The sequence below is a fragment of the Paroedura picta genome, chromosome 7 (assembly GCF_049243985.1).
Source record: "Paroedura picta isolate Pp20150507F chromosome 7, Ppicta_v3.0, whole genome shotgun sequence".
Taxonomy (NCBI): Eukaryota; Metazoa; Chordata; class Lepidosauria; order Squamata; family Gekkonidae; genus Paroedura; species Paroedura picta.
Window position 1 is genome coordinate 58,671,105 of NC_135375.1, and position 26,394 is coordinate 58,697,498.

General features: G+C 42.2%; 1 protein-coding gene across 1 annotated transcript in view; it reads left to right on the forward strand.

Moving 5' to 3' along the window:
- Window positions 1-26,394, forward strand: part of ADAMTS19 (ADAM metallopeptidase with thrombospondin type 1 motif 19) — a 138,379-nt gene that overhangs the window by 39,713 nt on the left and 72,272 nt on the right. The window contains exon 8 of the mRNA XM_077344470.1: window positions 13,301-13,406. Within this exon, the coding sequence (XP_077200585.1) occupies window positions 13,301-13,406 (106 nt within the window). The remainder of the gene's footprint in view (window positions 1-13,300; window positions 13,407-26,394) is intronic.

The window sequence follows — 26,394 nt, forward strand, 5'->3', positions numbered from 1 at the left end:
TCAGCCTGGGGAAGGGGAGGTGAGCTGAGGGAAAGTATAAGGAATGCCCAGGCTCATGCAACCCAGGGAAGGGCCAGACCAAGGAGACGAAAGTACATGGAAGAGAGAAAATTACCTGCTGAGATCGTGGATGATGGAGAAGCCTAGGAACCAGAAGCGGAAACGAAGCTAGCGGGGGACTGGAAGGGGGGGGCGATTAGAAGGGAGGGGGAGAAGGAGGCAGGAGAAGGACAGTAAGTTCAGTTGAGAACAGAGGGGGAGTGTGAACATTGGTGGAGGACAGGAGAAAAAAATAAAAAGACTCTGAACTTGAATGACAAGCTTATTGTAAGAGGAAGAAAGGTCAGGAACTGTACATCACGGCGAAGAAGGGTGGAGTCCAGGGTGGGACACCAGAGCCCTTCACAGTGGTGGAGAATGTGGGCACTGGGCGGACCTCATCGTGACCACGCCCAGCGCTACCAACCCCAAAAGGCTGGATGTCTCCAGTGAAATATGGGACCCGACCAGTTCAAGTCCCCAGGCTTCCCAGTAGTGGCTCAGAAGAAGGTAGTTCTGATGTTTTGTATACAGGATCTGTGACAGAGGAATGGCAGATGAAAATCCCATGGACTTCGCCCAGTTTGGAAGATGGTTAGTGGAGCATCAGTCTCGGGCCTGGCAGGAAGTATGCAGTCTAAGAATGCAGGAAGAATGCAGTCTAAGAAAGGATGGTACAAGAAATGAGGTGGGCCCTTGAGGACCGACCTGGGGAAGAGCGTACAGGGGCCAGAGGGCCAGCAGCTAATCCACTAGGGAGGGTCCCCTGGCCTTTGCTAGCTCAGTTGGGACCCAAAGACGATGTGGAGGTATACCTAGATGCCTTCGAGCGAACTGCAGAAGCTGCTCAATGGCCGCAAAGTCAGTGGTCCTATATCATCGAGCCGTACCTATCAGGGGAAGCTCAAGCCGCTGTTAAAGAACTAGCCAAAGAAGAGTATTTTAACAAATTGTGAGATGCTGCAAAGAGGTGGCTTGAACCCACAACAGAAGGCGAAAAGTGCCTGATGGAAAAAGTCATTCTGGAACAGTTGTTTCAAATTTTGCCAAACCGTACGCATCATTGGATGGAGTGCCAGAAACCCTCGTCTTTATCCCAGGCAGCCGAACTGCTGGAGACCTTCATGGCGGCCAACCATAGGGAGATGGGAAAAGAAGTACAACGCGTCCTGGTCCCAGTGGGACAGGGGGAAAGGTGACCAATCCAGCATCGTCCGGCTCCAATCCTATCCACCCCAAAAATGGTAGAGCTCGCACCCCACTATATCCATCCCCGAGACCTTTGTGGATGAACAAGGGAACAAGTGAGGCAAAGTCCAGCCCAGTGCCAGTCTTGTGAAGCTTGTCAGTGTACTTCTGGGATAGGTCCTCCATGGGCCCCATTGCAACCCTTCCCTATTATTGAAACTCCTTTTGAGAGGATTGGAATGGACCCTTATCCCGGACCCCTCAGGGTGCCCTTTATTTATTAGTCATCATGGATTATGCAGCTCAATATCCAGAAGTCATGTCAATGCGGTCCATGAATAGTGAGGGAGTTGCCCGGACATAAATGAGATTGTTTGCCCAAGTAGGGTTCCCAAAAGAGATCTTGACTGATCAAGGATCCCCTTTTACATCGGCTTGCATGAGGCAGGTATGTCAGATCCTAGGGATTGAACTGGTATTTACAACTGCCCATCCTCAAATGGATGGTCTCACAGAGCGAATGAAGAGCTGCAGGAACAGTTGGCCACCATACAGTCCAGGGCACGAGACAATTTAGCAGCCACCCAGCGATACCAAAAGACTTATTATGATAAGGGGACATGAGAGACATTTTAAGGAAGGAAACTTAGCCTTGATCCATTTATTATAGGAGGGGGTTAGGAGTGTTCGGAGGAGATCGCTGGCGAGGGCCCTACAAAGTTTCAAATGTCCTCAGTACAGTGAATTATGAGATAGTCACTTTCCCTAAGGGGAATTGACCCAGGAAAATTCATGTTAATCATTTGAAGCCATGGTACATGCACCCTGAAAAAGAAGAATGTGCACTGGAATTAGGAGTGGAGCAATTACCAGATGGTAGTCCCCCGTGGCAAGGTGAGATGATTCCAGCCCTCGAAACATCTCCCATGGATCCCAACTTGAATGAAAATCAAAGACGAGAGAGAGAGAAAATAGTCCATGAGCTTTCGAGTCTGTTTTCCAAGGTTCTGGGTAAAACACACTTATTGGAACATGCTATACGGACTGTACCCGGTGAGACAGTAAGAGTACCATGGAGGCCCATCCCTTTTAAGAAATGGCCGCTAGTCCAAAAGAGGTAGAGGATATGTTGTCCTTGGGGGTCATAGATCCATCGAGGAGTGGGTGGAGAAGTCCAATAGTGATGGTACCCAAGCCGTATGGTACTGTGAGGTTTTGCATGGACTTTCACAGCGTGAATCAGAAATCCAAGTTTGATGTGTACTCCATGCCTCAGGCTGAGTACCTGGTGAACCAGTTAGGGAAAGCCCAAATGATCTCGGCCCTCAATTTAACCAAAGGATATTGGCAGATGCCTCTAAGAGCCGAGGACAAAGAAAAGACCGCCTTTGCGATGTCAAGAGGGTTGTATCAATTTACAGTGATGCCTTTTGGACTAGAGAAGGGGTGGGAGCACTGGTGCCCTGTATAGGGCCCAGCCGTGGAGACATGGCCGGCGTCCTGGGTGTGCTCGATCCCCTTCTAACCTCCAACCCATCCCTAGGAATGTGAGGGTGGAGTCTAGGGTACAGGGTCCAACATTGGTCTTGTGCAATGCAAGGTCGATTAAGAACAAGGCCTCGACTCTGCAACATTTCATCGCAGAGTCAAAGGCAGACCTTGCTTGCGTGACCGAGACCTGGGTGAGGGAAGGCGAGACAGCGGCCTTGAAAGAACTGGCCCAACCAGGTTACTTGGTCCTTCACCAATCTCGGACCCACAAGAGGGGAGGGGGGGTGGCTATTGTGGTCCGGGAGGTCCTCACCCACAGGGCTCTCCCGGCGCCGGAAATCAAGGGGGTGGAGTGTGTCGGTATTGGTTGGGACTCGGTCGAGAGTGTGGATATCTGGTTGGTATACCGTCCACCCAACGCACCGCCAGATGTCCTGCCCCGCCTGCTGGAGGCAGCGGCCGCCTGGGCGTTGCAGTACCCCAGGCTTCTGATCCTGGGTGACTTCAACGTTCACGCGGACGCGCCCTCTCCAGTCCATGGCGGAGACCTGGTGTCATCCATGGAGACACTAGGACTCTCGCAATTTGTTGCTGGGCCCACCTATCACGCCGGCCACAAACTCGACTTGATTTTCGGCGCTGGGATAGGTGGATACAGCATTAGCTGGATACAGCATTAGCTGTGCCGTGGTCAAACCACTACGCCCTGCGGGCCCGGCTCAAGATGCCACCCCCTCCCCAGTTGGGCGGCGGGCGTATTTTAGCCCGCCCGCGGAGACTCATGGATCCAATTGGATTCCGGAATGCTCTGCGGGACCCGATGCCTCCTGGCGACTCACTAGCGGCCTTGGTGGTGGACTGGCAGTCATGCCTATCGGCTGCTATAGATGAGATCGCCCCTAGACGTCATCTCTGCCCTCGACTCAAACGGGCTCCCTGGTATACCAGGGAGCTCTGGGAGAGGAAAAGGGAAGTGAGACGACTGGAGCGAGTGTGGCGGAAGACTCGCAACGAAGCTACGAGAACATCTCATCGCACGCTTATGAGGGCGTATGAGATGGCGGTGAAAGTGGTGAAACCTAAGACAAAATGGGTTCTGGATAAACACAATTTTTTCTCTTTTTTTCAATGGCCCTTTTTCAAGTTTGTTCTCTTCCTCAGTGGTTTAAACCACCGAGAACAAACTTGAAAATGGGCCATTTATCCGGAACCCATTTTGGTTTATGTTTGCATTGGTTTATGTTGATCTGTGAAAGATATGAAAGCAATATCTACAAAATAAATTACCATAAGGATTATAGTTGTGTACCAGCCAACTGGTTGAATTTTTTTAGTTTGGATCATTCCATTCAGCCAGCCCTCTTTTGTATGCATGACTATCTGTAGGCAGGTCACAAGGTATCTCAAAACACCCATTTATGGGTACTGTCTTGATTCTTCTGGCCCTCTGTGGTCTGAGACAGCTGGGACTACTGTAAATCCTGCAACTTATTTATTTATCTATATACTGCCGCTCCCAGCAAGCTGGCTCATGGCAGTTCACATGGATGTCGCAGCACACTGGACATCATAGTCACCACTGCCAATCATCCCTACCACAACTGAATGAGTTGTTATGGACTTCATAGTCCCTTTGGCATGCACCCCTCAGGAAACTAGATATTTAATTGTAATTATAGACTATGCTACATGTTATCCTGAAGCTGTTCCACTATGCAGCATGAAGAGTGCGGGGGTCACCTTGTGCAGTATTTTGTTCACATGAATTTGCCATAGGAAGTAGTGAATGATTGAGGGACCTCATTTATGGCTACAGTAATGCTTCAAGTTTCCCAGACTCTGCAAGTCTGTTAGATATTCACAGCAGTATAGCACCCCCAGACAAATAACCTCATGGAGAGGCTTAATCAAACCATTTAAACTGTAATCAAACCATTTAAATAGGCAGAGATAATCCCTCTTTGTGGGATCTGTATTTTGACCCCTACAACAGATATCCCAGGATCCCCTAGGGTTTGCTCCGTTTGAACTTATTTATGGACAAATGGTAACCTAGGTCTTGTAGAGGAGGGGTGGCATCAAATGAGTACAACTGCCAGTTGAGAGAACACCTGGAGGCAGAATGAGCTGAAATTCATCAGAACCTAGAGAAGGCTCAGGTAATATTAAAAAAATGACAGTATGACCAGAACACCCATGAGAGAAAGTTTCAGATAGGTGCTAGTGTGGTGAGAATTCTTAGCTCTGATTGGGGCGACCCCTGGAAAGGACCATTCACCATTACGCAAGTCCAGGGTCCTTATCATATGAGGTCCAGTGCAGCTCTGCCTGATGCATCAGTGGCCTCAAGGAACAATATATCTGTGGCCTTCTTGCCTGCCATCTTTCTGAAATCCCTGAAGACCTGAAAGATGATCTCATGTGGCAACCAGATTGTCAGTAGTCTGAAAACCTGCATCTTGATCTGGAGGTAATCAGTGAACAGGGAGACAATTGTTGAAGGAAATTCCAAGCATCTTTTCCTGGCAACCTGGGCAGACGACGCCGGCTTCACATCATATCCAAACCTAGCCAGGCAAGATGGCATATGCTACTTGGCACCCCATTGAACTAGAGAATTTAGCTTCAGAAATGATCAGGCCTCAGAAGTTTCTTATAACTTCTCTTTTTACCATTGGGAAAGATTACATTGTCTTCATTATCATCTGTTTTTGCTTGTTTATTTAAAAGCCATTTCTGTTACTGAAATGGCAAAACTCACAGTATTGATTAGAGAAAAATCAACACCATCTTTTGAAATTAAATGGAAACCTTTTATAGAGTTCTTGTGTCATTGTGACAAAATGATTTGCTATCTGAAGGATTTATAGATTAAATGAGGGGATAATGAATATTGTATAGATCAATTTATAAAGACATGTTGAATAACTAGATTTTTAAGCTATAATAAGATATCTTATTAGATATGATAAATGAGAGATTGATTAATTGTATTTTATATTCTTTTTGTATTTCTGTTTCTTTTGTTGTCTTTCCTTTCCCCTCTTGTTATTTTAAACTTTAAACTTTCCCCTTATTTTCTTTCTTCTTTATTTTATGTAGCCCCAAACTTGTATATGATCTAATTTGTAAAGATGAAACAAGTATAAAGTAACAAATCTTCACCCAACATATATGTGGAGAAAATAAACCAAACATTCCAGAAATATTTAACATGCTGTAAATTATAGTATCTGCCAAAGCAAGTTAACAGGAAAAAAATGCTGAAGTAATATCCACAAAACAATTTACAGATGTTCAGAGTTTACAAAAAATGAAAATACCGTATATTGCCTCTTATTCATACTCACAAAGGTGAAGCAATTAATATCAACATTAATGTTCTTAAGTATTCTGGTTATTCTGATTATTTGAAAGTCTAAGGTCTTCTGAAAGTCATCTAAAACATGGAGTAGAAAATACTTGTATAATATTTATTTCAAATAAAATCCCATTACAAGTTCAATTTAACTAATTAAGCATATCTTATTTTTTGTTGAAATCCATAAACTTTCAAAGTAGTGTACTTTAGAATTATTCTCAAACTGTCAAATGTACAGTACAGCCCTATCATGCTATGTCTTTTGAAATTAGTGGCATTAGCACCTCGGACCCCTATTTGTACAGATGTTTTGATTTGTACTTCAGGGAACACTGTTTAGAATTTTATGGTCCATTCCGCACAAGTTTAATGTTGCAGGAGTGTGGCAAATTGTAATCGCTACTAATATGCAGTTATGCACGACGTCGTACACAATCTGCCACACTCCTGCAACAGTCCCGCTAAAAGCGCTTCGTTGTAGCGCTTCCAGGGAAATCCCAAAAGGTGGATTCACCCTCTGGAAAGCGCTACACTCTTGCAAGCAATCTGCAACACTAGCGAAAAAGACCTGTACGTTAACATTGTTGCGGTTTCAGCAAAGTCCCTCCCCCTGGCTCTCTCCTCTGAACTTCCGGCGAAGCAATCGCCATTTTTTTTCTCGGAGCGAGCGGAGAGCAATGAACCTGCGAGCCTTCATTCACCCAGCGAGGCTTCTCCGGCTGCAGTCCCTTCACAGAGCTGCTTTAAAGCTCACCTCAAGTCACCAAGCACAACACAGCCCCATTTGCAAGTTCCCTTTATTTTCAGACGAAAATCGCGCCCGTGCACGCGGGGATTTTTTTTTCACTCGGGGGAGCATGGCAACGATGAATCGGCAGCTCACAGGCCATCTGCCAGCTAGATGGGTCTCTACATTAGGAGGAAGCAAGGAATCAAGGCATATTCGTTGCAACGTGTGTTTTCCTTTTTTTAAAAAAACCCTGTTCTTAAAGGCAAAAGGGCTTTTCCGGAGTATGGTAACAACCGCCAATTGGCTGCTCGCTTGATAGACGGCCAGGGGCAGGACAAAGCATGGCAAAAAATCGCTTCCTTATTAGCAATTTTTGCCAAGACCGGAAACCTGTGGGAAACGATTGAAACGCAACTGGATTCCACTACAAAGGCAGGTATGCGTTACACCAAATTCCACTATTTAAAATTCCGTTATTTCTTTTCAAAAGCAATTTGCCACATGGAACTTTGTGCGGAATGGGCCTATATATTGATTTAAGGCTGTAAGAAGAAAACTGCAGCCTCAGAGATCCATCAAGTGCATCAAGTTTCACCTTGGAATCTATCCTGGAGGGCATAAAGGCCAAGGCTATCCCTGATTTTGCCCATTCGCATTGGTATTTAGAGACTTGTTTGTCTCTTAAAGCCATTTATGCTAGTGGCTACCATTACATCTACTGAATTCTGTAATTTATTTACTCTTGATAAAGATGCACTTCCTTTTATTAGTCTTGAATCTATGCTCATTAATTTAATTGGGTTTCTTGAGTTCTAGTATTATAGGAGCTGGAGAAAAAGTTATTTATTTCTGTTTTCTGTACCCCATGAATAATGTTATGCTATCATACCCCTCAGTTTCATTTATCCTGATTAGAAAGCCCTAAGCTCTTGCCCCAATATCCTAATCATTTTAGTTACTCTCTTTGTTATTTTGTCTCTTTTCACAATACCTTTTATAAGATACAGTGATTGTGCACTGTGTTCTAAACAAACCTGAACAATGACTTCTACAAGCAGATAGATGGTGTTGCCATGGGTAGACCACTCGGCACAGTTATAGCACATTTTTACATGGAACATTTTGAAATCCAAGCTCTGGAATCAGCACTCCATAAACCAACAGTTTGATTCCAATTCATGGATGATATTGTTGCCATTTGGATACATGGTAAAGAAGAATTATTGAAATTTCTGGATCATCTCAACAATATCCACCTGTACATATAATTCACCATGGAAAAAGAAATTGAGAAAAACTTCAATTTTTTGATACGATGGTCATACACAAAGCAAACCTCTAGTTAGGTAGCAAAGTCTACAGAAAATGGACCCACACAGACCAGTATCTACATAAAAACTCTAATCACCACCTACAACAAAAAGGGGCATCATCAGAATTTTAGTAGACTGTGAAAATGCAAAACTCAGTTCCTTGACAATGAACTTAGTAACCTAAACTGGTCTCCACAAGCTAATGGCTATTCCAAAAATAAAATAAGATCTGTCAAACCAAGATAAAAAAATAGCCACACAGGGAAAGTATTTCTGCCATACAACAAGGGAATCACCAACTGGATGGGAAAATTGATGAAAAAACAACCTTCAGACAGCCTTCAGACTCACCATAAAAAAATAATGAGTGCTACAATCAGCAAAAGACGAGAGACTCCCTCACCCTCAAGAGTCTACCATATATCTTGCAGCTGTGGACAGGTACTGGGACTACAAAACACATTATTCAGTCAAGAATGAGTTTTTGAAGACAGGGCAGAATAGAAATCCCACAATCCCAATGAAACCAAAGCCTCGTATGTCTAAGATTCTAAGACTTTGTGAAGATTTTTAAACTCTCACTGGCTGAAAACATATTAATGTGAAACTACATTAACTCAGAGTTCATTATTAATTTACCTCAGAATTTTACCCCTGATTTCACCCTATATGTTGAATAAAATATCTTGTATATTTTTGAATGTTCTAAAGGCTTTCATGTACCATTTTCAGAACTTTAAATTAAAGAGGTGATCTTGTCTCTTTCCTCAAGTTCCTGTTCTAGGCAAGCAGCAAAATACAATGGGATGGCCTTAGATCTTCAGAAAAGAAGAAAATAGATAAAGGGGTTTGCTCACTCTGAAAAGGGGGGGGGGGATTCTGTGCATGAGGAAGGGAAGAGGGCTAGGTTATCATACATGCATTCAGCTATTCCATTAATTCCAGGTATCTTGGGCTACTATGAGTGAATTTTATTTCTTATGATGATCTAACAAAATGCTGTCTTATTCAATGGGAGGTCTGGGATTTCTTGCAGCAAGAGTGGCTCCTTTGGATTACTTGGTCTCTGTTCCTGCTATACCATACATCTTTCAATAATTTGTTCTCTGTGCTGGGTCATCCATGGCCAGTACATGAGTTATCTTGCTTTAGACTTTGTTCTCTGGATGCCTTGGTGTGATCTGTGTAGAGAAAAAAATAGTTTTCATGTTGATGGGTATGATAATGTTGTCACTTGTCATCATGAGATCATCTTGTAAAGAAATAACATCTTTCGTGGGCTGGTATGACCGCAGGCTGGCATCTTCCTGCACTTTCTATTGCAGCCAGAATGCATGTGTAAATTTAAGCAGGGTCTGTAGTTGAGGAGCTTGACTTGTACTGTAGTTTACTCGTGTCACAAGATCCATGTCAATTATGGTTAGTGGGTCTATCCCACTACTTTTCCCCTCTGTATTGATGTCATGTGGGATTGAGGTGTTTGGTTGTGCTGGTCTTGACAGTATGTCTGCACTGAGCATTCCCTTGCTCTGCTGCAGCCAAAGTCTTGAGGCGTATGACACAGGGCCCACATTCTGCAGTATACAGGCACTTAAACTATCCTTGGAGACATCTGCTTGGATGGTTAATGGTTCTTAGGGCTGTGCACAAGGCTGCTTTTTGGTCTTCAAACACCTTGTCTTATTGCCAGGACCACTGCCATGTGATAGTCTTTTGGAGCAGCTGTCTGAGTGAAGCTATCAAGGATGCCTCTTTTGGTATATTGTGCTAGGAATTTGACCAACCCCAGAAGCTTTTTGTCTTGTGAAGTAGTCATAGTTTGAAATGCCAGGCCCAGACTCACCTATGGATCCCATTTGTATCCCTGTGAGGGAGAAAGGAGGCTGCATCCTTAAACCACTGGGCATGACTGCTATCAGAAGCGCTAGTATAAATGAAGAATGTAAGTTTTTGCCAGAATGTCATCTAATCATACAGCAACCGTGTCTGTAATGACTATTGGAGACATAGTGGGACAGATTTCTGTGGGTGATGTTAGAAATACTACTATGGGATAAATCTATATCATGTGGTGTTATCCTCTCTGCAGGTTTGTCCCTATGGTATTGAAGAGTTGGACAGAGACATGGAATACTTTTTAATACTTTTTAGTTTTGTTGTAGACAAAACTTATCTACTCTTTCTACATTATATAGCTCTTTTTAAAAACTTGTTTACCATAATTAGGAGGTATATGTTTTCTATGCCTCACAGCATCATGGAGTTTCTTTGTACCTCCCAGGTTAACCCTGTCTTTCCTATGTTGTTGTTATTAGGTGTGGAGTCATGTCTGACCCATCGCAACCCCATGACAATGATCCTCCAGGCCTTCTTGTCCTCTACCATTCCCTGGAGTCAATTTAAGTTCTCACCAACTGCTTCAGTGATTTCCTATACCCGTTCCCAAACCTGTTTTGCTGTAGTGTTTTAGGAAAGATTGCAGCAAAGCTGGAGTGTGGTCATGAAGGTCTGGATCCTCCTTGTTCTGCCTCCATGGGCAATGTTTTTCTACCCCTCTGGTCATTTTTCTTAAGTTTTTTTTTTTAAACAGTAGTGTTGTAGCATGCGCTGTGAGATACTCCACATTCCCATATTTCATCTTTAGAAAGTAAGCCTCCTTTTTAAAAATTTGCCTTTTCCCCTGTATCTATGCCACAAAAGGTGCTAGAGAATTAAAAAAAAAAGAAAACTGGGAATTCTGAGGCCCTAATCAATAGTTTGTTATAATGCTATAATGATATTTGATTATAAAAAGGTAAAGGTATCCCCTGTGCAAGCACCGAGTCATGTCTGACCCTTGGGGTGACGCCCTCTAGCGTTTTCATGGCAGACTCAATACGGGGTGGTTTGCCAGTGCCTTCCCCAGTCATTACCGTTTACCCCCCAGCAAGCTGGGTACTCATTTTACCGACCTCGGAAGGATGGAAGGCTGAGTCAACCTTGAGCCGGCTGCTGGGATTGAACTCCCAGCCTCATGGGCAAAGCTTTCAGACAGCTGCCTTACCACTCTGCGCCACAAGAGGCTCTTATATGTGATTATATGTTTAATTAAAAACATAAAAAGCCTCTGGTGGCATTGGGAGAAATTGTTGCCGTTGGGGAATTGGAACAGGGAAAATGTGGGGATACCTGCCATGTGGAAGCTCCATTGCTGCTGAGCTATATCAGTTGCTGAAAAAAAACAGAAAACTGTGTATGGAAAGTCCCTTGGTCAATTTGATCTTTATTTCTTAGACCTTTAAGTGTTGTCTTTTTCTGCTCAGGCTGCCTCCGCTGGAGTGAGAAAAAGAGAAACTGGGATAGTTGGAATGTATTCTTCTGCAGACAATGGAATGTGTATGGAATTAATGTGGGACAGAGACTGGGATGCTTGAATATAGGTTGAACTAATGGTATATGTAATCATTTATTTAATGTATTTATCACCAATACCATTTTTTTTTCTTTCCAAGGACTGGTAATCTTATAACATCAGTATGTTCTGCCTTACGTATCTTTGGGATGCCTTGTAAAATACGTGACAACCCTTTTTAATGCCAGAACTAAGCTATGTAACATATGAACCAATAGAAAAGAAGCTTGTGCTAAAGGTCTTTCTCACTTCCGCAGATTTGATATGGAAGTGGGCAGAGGATGTAGATTCTAGTAGACCCATTTCACACATGTTGGATAGTGCTCTTTCAATGCACGTGCATCTGGATTTTCCTGTGTAAAATCCAGTGTGTGTAGAATGGTCCTAGCTGGACAAAGAGGTCCTCTCTATAGATAATAAACAGCTGAATAAATGTGTAATTTCATAGCTAGCTCATTGCATTTTATATAGCAATACTTTTGGGTGATTTTTTTTACATATTTTGACAGCATTGTCCATGGATTCAGTAAACCTGGCAGATTCATGAATAATTACAGTGCTTATCTATAAGCAAGAGCCTCTTGTGGCGCAGAGTGGTAAGGCAGCTGTCTGAAAGCTTTGCCCATGAGGCTGGGAGTTCAATCCCAGCAGCCGGCTCAAGGTGGACTCAGCCTTCCATCCTTCCGAGGTCGGTAAAATGAGTACCCAGCTTGCTGGGGGGTAAATGGTAATGACTGGGGAAGGCACTGGCAAACCACCCCGTATTGAGTCTGCCATGAAAACGCTGGAGGGCGTCACCCCAAGGGTCAGACATGACTCGGTGCTTGCACAAGGGATACCTTTACCTTTACCTATCTATAAGCAAATCAGGCCTTTAACCCTATTTTTCACTTTTAAGAAATTCTCTCTTTGTACAATAATCATAATGTCAGAAATTCACTTCATTGCATTGGATGAAGCAGGTTCAAGCCCATGAAAGTTTATACATCAGTAAATTTGTTAAGTCTTTGAATCACTCTTCCTTTGTTTTTCACATTTTATTTATCATCATACTTTGAACTGTATCTCAGTCCGCTCGCAGCATGTTTGCAAGTTTGGCATTACAGGCAAGGTTGCCAACTTCCAGCTGAGTAAAGAGTCAAAATGCAAAATGGGATACACAGTGTGTTGCAATTGTACAAAAGAAAACCCACTATGTAGTAATAACACAATTAAGGGAGAGTTTATACAATATGCAAAAAGTTTATCCAGTGCTTTAAAAACACAGACACAGCACTGTAATACTCCAAAAGTGTGTAAATATAGGAATACCACTGGAAATTCCAAATCCAAATGATGAACCAGTAAAGCCTGCAGGTAAAGCTTCACTTGGATTTGGAATTTCCAGTGACGTTCCTACAGTTACATACTTTTGGAGTATTACAGTGTTGTGTTTGTGCTTTTAAATCATTGGATACACTTTTTCCATATTGTTGTGTTGTTAATTACTTAGTAGTGTTGTTACTACACAGTGGGTTTTCTTCTGTTCTGTAACTTCCAGCTGCAGCCTAGAGATATCCTGGAATTACAGATACCAGTTTCCCTAGGGAAAATGGCAGCTTTAAGTGTAGACTCTTGCATTATACCCTACTGAGATGCTTCTCAAAATGCTGCCCTTCCAAGGTTCCCCCCAATCATCAGCAATTTCCCAACCTGGAGTTGGCTGCCCTATATACAGGAACTTCCTTTAGACAAGAGTAATAGTAATACAACATGCAGTAATTAATTGTGGTGGTTGTGTTTCCTAGGCATAGCATATTTGAATGGGATGTGCAGTGAAAAACGAAAATGTATCATTGCAGAGGACAATGGATTGAATCTTGCATTTACTATTGCCCACGAGATGGGTCACAAGTAAGTAAACAAAGAAAACAATAACTTATATTGGCATCCATCAATGCTAAAAATAAAATTCTAAACATAAATCTTAGTACTTGGATATAGTATTTGGCTAATACTTAAATTAGGAAATATATGAAAAACTCAGAAAACATGGGAAAGGGTGCTTGTACAAAAATGGGGGAAATGTCCCTGAATATTTCGGGGTGGTGGTGGTGGTTGGATGTTTTTGCAGGTGTTGACATTTAAGGGAAAGAGTTGTAGTGACCTCCAGCTCTCCCCTACCAATACCTTATAAGAGAAAGAGAGAGATAAGAATCTATTGTTTTGCCTATGCCATCTTCCAGGTTTAGATATGAATACAAATAAACACTAGTTTATACTGATATCTGATTGTATTTGCAAATTTTATTTTAAAAGATTCTAAAACAATAATAAATGAGATAAAGAGCAGGAAATATGGGAAAAGACAGGCCTACTAATTTTGTTTTCAGTATTGTGGCACTTTGTGACATATCCAGTTTTAGTTAAAATTTCCCAGAGATATGTTAATGAGATCAGTGCGTACAAAATGAATCAGAAAATTGTATTATTCAAATTTGGTGTATTCTGTTTATTGTACAAAAATATAATAGTTATTAAAATACTATTAAAAAAAAAACTAACCCCCCAAAAGTGGATGTATGGAGGCTTTATGGAGGGGATGGGTTCAGATATGATGCTATACTGGTTAAAGTGCTACAGTTATTAAACTAAATATGATGAACACAGCTTCTGACCTCACACTGCAGCCATTGTTGCAGTAGCAGGCTCCCCCCCCCCCCACAGATGGAGGATGGGGGTTGAGCGGCTAGCTCAGATGGAGCCTGGTGCAATACCTGGCTCCACGGCCACTGCTCCCTGTCCTTGCAAGAGGTGGGTGATGCCATGCTGCGGGCCAGCTTCCTGGATGCCCTTATAAGAAGGAGTCTTGCAGGGGACTGGTCTCTTTGTCCCACACTGCCAGCTTCGCTTATTCTCACCTATCATACCTTCATATATGATTATGTTAAGTAGCACTGTTCATGGCATTATGTTGTTGTTTTGTTGTTGTTACAGCTGGCAGTTATGCTTATGGGCATATCCTTTGGAGATGAAGCCTGCACTTGCATGCCGGGCTCTGCCAGCTTGGGGTCCTCCTTTTGAGGTTGCATGCATGCTGAACCACAGCACATCCCTTGCTGTGGGAGCCCTGATAGAGGCTGACACCCATAGGGTTACCATGCAGGCCTTTGGTAGGTGGAGCTTGACCAGTTGGTTGCTCAGTCCCTGTGTGGAGGCCTGCTGGTATGATGCTCCCTTGCAGTCAGCTGGCTGCAGGGGACAGGATCTGCCCTGGGTCTCATCTCACTGATTTGCATAACAATAAAGTTGTGACCTGCTTTGTGCCAAGATCTGTGTCTGTGTCCTTTCAGCACAGAACATGGTCCACTGCCATGCAAACACCATAGATCTCCAGTAGTTTTGCAGTATCCAACAAAGGGAGCTTTGACTCTCAAAAGCTCATACTCCCAAATCTTGGTCTCTAAGATGCTACTGGACTTTAATCTAGTCATTACAGTGCAATCCTAAACAGAATTCTATTATTTTAAGGCTAAATGTTATTATGCCTACAGGGAGGCTAAGATGGGTTCTTACATCTCCATATAGCATTATTGATACCAACATCTGCCAGACTGGTATTAACCTAGTAGAAGAAAGGGAAAAAAGTAGATTTCTGCTCTCAATTTTTCAGGATGGCAGCCTTTGGCCCATTATGCACAGCTGCCGAAATGGCGATTTTGGGGCAAACCACTTATGCATGGGATGGGATTCAACGGTGGCAAAACCCAGAGTAACTGATTATGCATGCGGCAACCCTGGCGCCGCTTCTGGTTGCGACCCGATCACCTGGAAGCTGCGCTTTCTTCCGCGTTTCGCTAACGTGGCTTTTTTGGCTGCATGCACTGAATCTGCAGACGGTTGCAGCCGGCTCCGTGCGTTATCGGTGATTTTAGTCGCCACCATTCCACCCCGAATGCGTGCTATCCCCCCCGTGCATAATGGGCCTTTCAGGCAACATCACGCTAGCTTCAAGAGTATCCTGGACTACTTGTTAACCATGGCAAGAGGTGTCAGGCCTCAGCCTCTCCCCCAACATACTGCTCAAGCAGCTAAGTGAAGGGTCCTCAATATGGCACCTGCTGACAATTTTTTGACTCCCACTAAGTGTTTTAAAAAGGCATGGCAGGTTGAGCTTTTTCCTAGCAAAGCTTCAGATTGGCCACTGGAGGTTTAACAGGCTATGCAGATTTTTTAAAGTTTAGTTTGGCAGCTGCCATACTGCACAAGAACCTTCACTGAAGGTCAATTGCAGTAATCTTTTTGTGGCTCCCTCCAACATTTTGTAGCTTGCCCATCCTACTGAGTCAGAATTCTGAAAGTGCCCATTGATTCAAAAAGGATCCCTGCTCAACATTTCAAGAACCAGAACCCAGATGCTTTGCTGAACCAAATCAATTTAGGAAGCTTGGGACACTGGCACAGGAGGGATGGTCACTGGCAGTAACCCTCAGTGACCTCCTGGAAGGATTTCCCTGTGCCAGTAGTCAGCTGTCACTTTGCTATTGGAGAGGGGATAGCTCTGTACACTGATGGGAAGTCAGGAAAGTAGATTGATGGCCATGCTAGCATATGAGGCTTCTGCATGCCAGTATTCAAGGGGGTCAGATTTGGTACACCCTCACCATACCCTCAATAGAATCAGAGTTAGCTCTGCATAGCAGAACTGAGATATTGCTATAAGAGTAACATTCCTACTAGGCTTGTTGCTTCAAAAAAGAAATAGAAGTCCTTTATCATAAAGGAACTCTGTCCTCAGTAGGAAATAGTGCAGTTTATAAATTGTAGAGAGCACAACTTACTGTCATGGTAGTTAGACAAAGAAGGGAAGGGGGGAAGTTCCTAAGAATAGCAATCTTGGTAAATCATGATCATCTTTATTTTTATATCCTTCCCTTCCTAGATAGCCCAGGGTGAGTACCAACACAGATCAAAATAGTCACCTCATCATTATAAAATATTAAAACATTTTTATAACTTACAGCCCCCTTCAAGGATCGCTGCCTTGTTGTGGCAAGGGGGCTTGCGTAGTTCAGTGAAGCTATGAGCTATACCGTGCAGGGCCACCCAAGACGGACAGGTCATAGCTGAGAGCTCTGACAAAAGGTGATCCACTGGAGAAGGAAATGGCAAACCACTCCAGTATCTTTGCCATGAAAACTCTATGGACAGTTCCAATAGGCATAACGATATGACGCCGGAAGATGAGCCCCTCAGGTCGGAAGGTGTCCAATATGCTACTGGGGATGAGCAGACGGCTAGTATGAGTAGCGCCAGAATGAATGAAGCGACTGGGCCAAAGCCGAAAGGACGCTCAGTTGTGGAAGTAACTGGTGGCGAAAAGACAGTCCGATGCTGTAAAGATTTTTATTCCATAGGAACCTGGAACGTCAGATCCATGAATCAAGGCAAGCTGGACGTGGTCAAACAAGAAATGACAAGACTGAACATCGACATTTTAGGAATCAGTGAACTAAAATGGACAGGAATGGGTGAATTTAATTCAGATGACCATCAGGTATACTACTGTGGACAAGAATCTTGCAGAAGAAATGGAGTAGCTTTCATAATCAATAAGAGAGTAGGAAAAGCAGTCTTGGGATACAATCCCCAAAATGACAGAATGATCTCAGTTCGAATCCAAGGCAAACCATTCAACATCACAGTGATCCAGGTCTATGCCCCAACCACTGCTGCTGAAGAGGATGAAATTGATCAGTTCTATGAAGCCCTACAACACCTTATAGAAGCAACGCCAAAAAATGATGTGCTTATCATCATGGGAGATTGGAATGCTAAAGTAGGAAGCCAAAAGATAACCGGGATAACAGGCAAGTTTGGCCTTGGAGTACAAAATGAAGCAGGGCACAGGCTGGTAGAATTTTGTCAAGAGAATAAAATGGTCAATAGCAAACACTCTTTTCCAACAACCCAAGAGACGACTCTACACATGGACATCACCAGACGGTCAACACAGAAATCAGATTGACTATGTGCTCTGCAGCCAAAGATGGAAAAGTTCTATCCAGTCAATAAAAACAAGACCAGGAGCTGATTGTGGTTCAGATCATGAGCTTCTTGTTGCAAAATTTAGGCTTAAATTGAAGAAAGTAGGGAAAAGCACTAGGCCACTCAGGTATGAACTAAATCATATCCCCAACGAATACACGGTAGAGGTGACAAATAGATTTAAGGAATTAGATCTGATAGACAGAGTGCCTGAAGAACTATGGACGGAGGTTCGCAACATTGTACAAGAGGTGGCAACTAAAACCATCCCAAAGAAAAAGAAATGCAAGAAATCAAAATGGCTGTCTGAGGAAGCTTTACAAATAGCTAAGGAGAGAAGGGAAGTGAAAGGCAAGGGAGAAAGAGAAAGATACACCCAATAGAATGCAGAATTCCAGAGAAAAGCTAGAAGATATAAGAATGCCTTCTTAAATGAACAGTGCAAACAAATAGAAGAAAACAATAGAATGGGGAGGACCAGAGATCTTTTCAAGAAAATTGGAGATATGAAGAGAACGTTTCATGCAAAGTTGGGTATGATAAGGGACCAAAATGGTAGGGACCTCACAGAAGCAGAAGAGATTAAACAAAGGTGGCAAAATTATACAGAACAACTATACAAGAGCGAGCTTAACATCCCTGATGACCACAGTGGGGTAGTTACTGACCTGGAGCCAGACATCCTGAAATGTGAAGTCAAATGGGCCTTAGGAAGTCTGAGCAACAATAAAGCTAGTGGTGGTGACAGCATTCCAGTTGAACTATTCAAAATCTTAAAGGACGATGCAGTAAAAGTGCTACACTCAATATGACAGCAAATTTGGAAAACTCAACAATGGCCACAGGATTGGAAAAGGTCAGTTTACATTCCAATCCCAAAGAAGGGCAATGCCAAAGAATGTTCAAACTACTGCACCATTGCACTAATTTCTCATGCTAGCAAAGTTATGCTCAAAATCCTACAAGCTAGGCTCCAGCAATATGTGGACCGAGAACTTCCAGAAGTACAGGCAGGATTTCGAAGAGTCAGAGGAACTAGAGATCAAATTGCCAACATACGCTGGATCATGGAGAAAGCTAGGGAGTATCAGAAGAACGTCTACTTCTGCTTCATTGACTATGCTAAAGCCTTTGATTGTGTGGAGCACAACAAATTGTGGCAAGTTCTTAAAGAGATGGGAATACCAGAGCATCTTATTTGTCTCTTGAGAAATTTATATGCAGGTCAAGAAGCAACAGTGAGAACTGAACATGGAATCACTGACTGGTTCAAAATTGAGAAAGGAGTTCGGCAAGGCTGTATACTGTCGCCTTGCCTATTTAACTTGTATGCAGAGCACATCATGAGAAATGCGGGATTAGAGGAGTCACAGAGTGGGATCAAGATTGCAGGGAGAAATATCAACAACCTTAGATATGCAGATGATACCACTCTAATGGCGGAAAGTGAAGAGGAACTAAAGAGCCTGTTGATGCGGGTGAAGGAGGAGAGTGCAAAAGTTGGCTTGAAACTCAACATCAAGAAAACAAAGATCATGGCATCCGGCCCTCTCAATTCCTGGCAAATAGATGGGGAAGAAATGGAGATAGTGACAGATTTTATTTTCCTGGGCTCCAAGATCACAGCAGATGGGGACTGCAGCAAAGAAATTAAAAGACGCTTGCTCCTGGGGAGGAAAGCTATGGCAAATCTAGACAGCATCCTAAAAAGCAGAGACATCACCCTGCCAACAAAAGTGTGTTTAGTCAAGGCTATGGTCTTCCCAGTTGCAATGTATGGCTGCGAAAGTTGGACCATAAGGAAGGCCGAGCGTCAAAGAATTGAGGCTTTTGAACTCTGGTGCTGGAGAAGACTCTTGCGAGTCCCTTGGACTGCAAGGTGAACAAACCGGTCAGTCCTAGAGGAGACCTGCCTGCTCCTTAGAAGGCCAGATCCTGAAGATGAAACTCAAATACTTTGGCCACCTCATGAGAAGGAAGGACTCCCTGGAGAAGAGCCTAATGCTGGGAGCGGTTGAGGGCAAAAGAAGAAGGGGACGACAGAGAATGAGGTGGCTGGATGGAGTCACTGAAGCAGTCGGTGCAAACTTAAATGGACTCCGGGGAATGGTAGAGGACAGGAAGGCCTGGAGGATCATTGTCCATGGGGTCGCGATGGGTCGGACATGACTTCGCACATAACAACAAATAACTTACAGCAGCTCCTCCTAATTTGAGCAGGGGGGAGTTTTTGAGATTCTAAAGAGGGCAGATATTTTTCTGTTTTAGCAGTGAAGTCAGTACTTCTATTCGGGCTTCAACCATAAACCTTGTGAAACTGCTCTGTCTTGCAGACCATGTAGAAACTGTTTAGGTCCCGTAGAGCCCTGATCTCTTTTGGCAGACCATTCCACAGGCTAGCCAGAATACCAGTAAAAAATCTCACCATCATTAGTCAAACATGAGACAAGCTATTGACTTAACTATAGTCTGATCTTTCTTCCCTTTAGGAATTATGACTATTTTTACCAGGAATTGAATAACTTGCCTGATTTTGAAATGTCATTTATTACTTTTTTGAGTGGGTCCCCAGTGGGAACTACAAATGTTTTATAGTACAGTGATATCAGGCCATTGGGCTATATTTAAGAGTTCTCAGTTTCATGTGTTTATGGTAAATGTATTGGTCTGTTCAATTGTATCTAAGTTTCCTCAAGAGATTTTTGGAACCTTTTCCCAGATCTGCCTAGTTATATATTTAATACCTCACTCATATCACTTCCCAGTGAAATGTAAACATTTGCACATTTGGTGAAAACCCTGAAAACATTGGGCAATATCCTACTACTCTGTGTGCAGCAGGTATAATTCTTTTGTATTCCTCTCCAGAGAGCAATCATTTGCAGGACTTGTATGGATGAACATCCTCAGGGGTTGAAAGGGGCCACAGTGAGAAGGGACAGGAAGCTGAAATTGCTCCTCCATCTCATTCTACACGTGCTTCACTTAGGGGAGGAGATAATTTTATCCTCTTTAGACTGACAACCCTTATGGCTTTGTGTAGACCCCAGGATTGATCTTCCAAGGGACAGAAGAAGGGATATGTGAAAAAGCTTTATATGCCTTTAGCACACATCTGGTAAGATTCAACTGCCTCCTGTTTTTAAAGTTGTTTTGGTCTTTGTTGGGAGACATATTGTCACTAAACCTAAGGGCAGCAGCAGAATAAATTAGATAAATTACTACTCCTCTTTGTTTTCCGTGTTCATAAAATTTAAGTGATTCCTCTGTACATTTAGAAACATGATGTAATCTTTTTAGGAAACAGTGGGTCAAGGTATCTTAAGTTTCCAAGACAAAATTCTAGTAAGAGGTCTATACATGTTAAGTTGGGAGGGGAAGTAAGTTGATGTTACTATAAAAGAATGGTCACTCAATTGTATCAAGACAGCCAAGATCAAATCAGATGAAACCACTAAGAGACATTGAGGACAAATTATATGAGACAAGCTGGTCCGCTTCTTGGTTGCCCCCCATTCTTTCCCTTTGAGCCTCCTTTTGAGAGTGTGATATAACTCTTCAATCCTTGTTGCAGCCTATTGAAGGCAATAATTAAACTCTTTGACTCCAAAGAATTTTGGAAAAGAGAAGAAAAAGTCTTCTCAAATAATTTATAAACAATTATATTCATCCCTTATACTCTTTGTTCAATATTTTTGAACCTTTGTATATTAAGTCATACTTAGGTACCCAATAAGTCCAAAGACCCAACTAGTATTTTGATAGTGAGTGCCAATTCCTAAATAAAGTGATCCATCACAAACATTGTGAATTTAGAAAGAACAGCACAATGGGAACCCTCATGGAATTGTTGAACCTCAAAGGTCAATATAGAAACACATTTTTTAAAAAGAGAGAGGAATCCTATAGGGTGTGGGACCTTCTGATTTCTGCAGTTAATAACCAAGTCTCCAGCTTTTTCTGGTCATTGACCTCTAGAAATATATAGAAGACTATTCTTCCCATTCTATATTCTTATATTTGAATGGGTGCTATTCTTTAAGAAAATATTTCCTTCCAAAATTAGTACATCATGTGAATTGACCCCTACTGAGCTTCTCTTTTGTTTTGCTGACCCCATGCAGAAAGTTATTTTCATGGCTAAGCATCTGCACTAGGGAAGGCTCCAGGCCTGGACTTAGTGCCTAATAATTCGTTCAAGGCTAATCCAGTGTGATGGGCTCTGATTCCAGCTCCATTATTTCCCAAGATTAACCTTTCTGGGAATATTCCCCAAATCTGGAAAAACTCTAACATCATCCCAATTTTCAAGAAAGGTTCCAAGGCAAGTCAAGCAAATTGCCACTCCATTAGCCTTCTCCCATCCATGGCAAAGCTATATACTTGGTACTTCCTTTTTAGCTTGTACCTCCAATTAGAGGAATAGATAACCTCTAATAATATTTTAGAGGATGAACAAATTGGCTTCAGGAAGGGCTTTGCTCCTGAAGATCATTGCTTCATCTTAGCCCACTTATCTGAAAAATATACTTCCCCAACTAGAGGTAAATTGTATACTGCATTTATAGAACTTAACAGAGCATTTGACACTATACCTAAAAAACTAGAACATATTTCAATTAGCAAAACACTGCTTTGGTTAATGAAAAGTAATACATGTCTGCTTGTTGGTTGAGTTGTAGGCTGAATAGTTGTGTATAGGGTCTTATTACACACTCCTTATATTTTATATCTGCTTTAGGATGCTTTGGGCTGATCCTGCATTGAGCAGGGGGTTGGACTAGATGGCCTGTATGGCCCCTTCCAACTCTATGATTCTGTTATTCTGTGAAAAGAATATCAAAATTTCCCAATCAGTTTTTAAAGCTTATACATATATCTGACAGCTATTGTCCCCGGCTTCTGAGGTTTAGAGACATAATTTGTAGTGGGGCCACTAAAAAAAAACAATAACCAGATATCTGGTCTTTCTTTTAAGTGGATAGTTCAGTGTGTATATCAGGAAATACAATTGTAAACAACCAGAAATGTGTTCTAGGAAATTGAGGAGATGCCTGCAAGATTCCATGAAGGTTGGCTTTTCTTCTCCATATCTACTTTACCAGGATATGGTAAAGGTCACCCCAGTGAGGTTAGTCTTGCTATATCTTTGATAAGTTTTACAAAATCAATAGTCAAAAACCTTCTAGTCCAAGATTTTCTAAATTATTACCCACAAAACTGTTAAATAGATTTCAAACTATTACTACTTAATATCGTATTTTACTTGCTGCAGAATTGTATTATTTAAAGCTTGTTTTAGAATATAAAATATACCTACTAGAATATTTCTAAAAATGTTTATATTTAGTGTTAATTTTATTAATATTAATAAATTTCAAGTTAGTTATGTGACCCTGCAACAACTGGGAATGCCACTGGACCCAATCCTAACAATAACATTTACCATGAGTGTGCTGAGGATGAGCAACCTATAGGCCATTAATGATGCTGGACTTCCTGATTTCCTAGAGAGATACATTAACTTTCAAGAACACCTTCATTTCCTTCTATAGTCTTTTTTCCAATCAGGTACAACAAGTAGCAACAATGACACTAACAAATGATTGCCATGGCGGTGTGCTTTGGTATACGTATCACATAATCCCTCTAGCAATTCAATTCCTGGTACCACTTGCTGAAAGATGGTGGTAGGCAAGGATTGCTGCTTTAACATTCTAGGAGCACATCATATTTCAGAGAAAAAATAGCCATACAGGAAAGAAAAAAAGAATACATAACACTTGAGGATTTATGAGTTTACAATTTTAACTATGTACAAATGAGATTTTATGTTGCTAACTGCCATGAACCTATTCTCTGGGAGGGGCAGTCTGCAAATTAAACAAGGAAGCAAATAATAAATTCATTATATAATGACTACAAGGTTTTTCAAGTCTAATTTCTTGATTTCCTAACTTGTAAGATGATAACATATGGCATTTATTAAAGAAGCTCCAAATAAAGAGAACTTAATTAATACTGAATTTAATGACGGGGTTCATTATTAATAAATTTTAAAGTATATTTATAACACTGAAACTACAGTAAAAGTATCTTAACATGTGAGTGTTTTCCTCAAATAATAATGATTATTACCACCATTATTATTTTGCAGTTTACAGAGGCTCCAATGGCCCCAAGTGTTTCTATTTCTAATTGTTAATTTACATAATTTGAAAACATAACAGCAATGCAATTACATTTAGCATTAGAAGCTAGAAGTAAAACTGCTTATCTTAAAATGCTGCTGCTTGCAGAACTTGGCTTTACCATTTTATTTGCCTATTTTGTTTGCCATGTATTAGAAACTTAATTTTAAAATCCAGAAAAGGCCTGTGTATTTATCCCAATTTATAACCTAATTACACTGAAGCTTTAAACTATTTATATTGCTTATGTATGCTGGAGTTCAGGATCCAGTTTATATCATCTTGTGGAGGTACACATGGTAAGAATTAAATATGAGAGGTTTTCTGCCAGAGGGTGTTTTGTGTGTGTGTGTGTGCACACGCCTGTGTGATAGTTGTTTGAAAACTGAGAACATGGACAAAATTTGCAGCTCATGAAAAAGGAAACACAGATCCTGCTTTGCCCCACACTTAATTTTACTCTAAGCACATTCTTCCATACTTGCATTCTTGCCAGCTATGACTGTTCTTTGAAAAGTGTGATCTGGCTCTGATCACACCCAAGTTAGATTACCATAGTGCACTCTACATGGGGCTGTCTTTGAAAATGGTCCAGAAGTTTCAATTGATCCAAAATGCAGCAGCAAGACTATTGTTATGGATTACTTATAGGGATTGTATCATTCCTATGCTGAAAGATCTATACTGGTATCCCATCTGTTTTCAGGCACAAGTCAAAGTGCTTGTGAGATACTTATCCAGAATGTCCTGTAAGCCAACAAGGATAGTAGGACACTGAATCCGAAAACTGTCAATAGTGGCCACTGAAACCAAGGAAAGAGGGGTGGGGAAAGGCACTTTGATCTTGAATGTTCCACAGAAATAATGAAAGTCCCATTTCAACTACTGCTGTAGTAATCCTGTGGTGGAGCTTTCATTTTGGCTTTCAGCATAATCACCTCTGGCAGTTACCTCTCTCATGACTCTACCAGTTGTTCAGAGGTTTCAGAAAAAAATATTAACATTCCACTGATTATATTTATGATAGATACACTGTGCTGTTCTCTGGAATTCCTCACCAAGACTCTCACCTTCACTGTTAAGAAATGCTCACATAGTCATGCAACAATCGCTGACATGATGGACTAGAACAGTAATTACTAGCAACAGCAGAGTTACTTCAGAGCCTTGGAGGGATTACTTAAAATGGGGGGGAGCTAATTTTTTAAAAAAACATGCATATTGTAAACATATGACTTCCGTGGTGTGGCTGGGAGGTGTGGCCAGCTGGCATCACTTTTGGAATTACTTGAAATCTGAAGAATATTTCAGAGATTACTGCACAATTAGAAAGTTGAGAAAGGCTGGAGTAAAGAGAGGCCTTTGTGGTATAGAGACCATGGCTGTGATAATAATTAGATGATAATTAGAAAGGGCCTTGCCATAATCTCAGATATTGGTAACAATGACCCAATATGCTTGGAGTGATAGCAAGTGATGGGGAAAATATCTCTAGATTTTCCAGTTTATGCTGAAGGTTATCACCAAACCCTGAACATTATGGCTATTAGACATTGGCGGACTGGGAGACAAATAGCCCTAGAATAGCTGTCTCCTCCTGACTCCACCCACCAGTGGAAGTGGGAGGAAAAAAGAAAGAGGACTCAGGCAGAGACTCACTCCATTTGAAGGGGAAGGAAGAATCACGCTCAATGTGGCTTCCTCCTAGTGTGCACTACCTAGCATTTTGCAGAGTGGAGTTCATCAGCTTGCAACTGCAGTGGCTTCTACTCATTTTGTGCCCATCTGCTTTGAGAGGAACAGTTGTCATTGGTCACCTTAAGGTGGGGACCAACAGCTTGTATGACAGCAGATCCCATCCCTACCAGCCCCTGCAGGTGTTGCCTTCTGACCATTTTGAACAAGGCTACTCTGAGTTTGGAACAATTCCAGCAAGAGGCAGCCTTCACAAGACATCAACTCACTAGTACTTTCCCTGTGGCCTTATAACTTGGGGGCTTTCCGCACTCCTTCCAAATCGCACAATGGTTGCCAATTGAAATCACTACAGTTTTGCCATTATGCACAACGTCGTTGACAATCTGCCACACACCTGAAACCGATCCGCAAAAAGCGCTTCCTTGTAGCGCTTTCAGGGAAATCCCCAAAAGTGGATTCACCCTCCAGAAAGCGCTACACTCCTGCAACCAATCTGCAACACTAGCGGAAAAGTTCTGTGCGTTACCATTGTTTTGGTTTCTACAAAGTCCCTCCCCCTGGCTCTCTCCTCTGATCTTCCGGCGAAGCGATCGCCATTTTTTTTTCTCCGAGCAAGCGGAGATCAAATCACCGGCAAGCCTTCGTTTACCCAGTGAGGCTTCCCCGGCTGCAGTCCCTTCCCAAAGCTCTTTACAGTCTCTTTACAGTCACTAAGCACAAACAACAGAGAAGCCCGTTTGCTGATGTATTTTCCCTTTATTTTTTACACTGTTTTCGGCCGAAAATCGGGCCCGTGAGGGGGAGGGATTTTTTTTTTCACTCGGGGGGAGTGTGGCAACGATGAAACGACAGCTCAAACACACCTGCCAGCTGGATGGGTCTCTCCGTTGCAACGAATCAACACATATTCGTTGCAATGGGTGTGTGTTTTTTTTTTTAAAAAAACCTTTCTTAAAGGGAAAGGG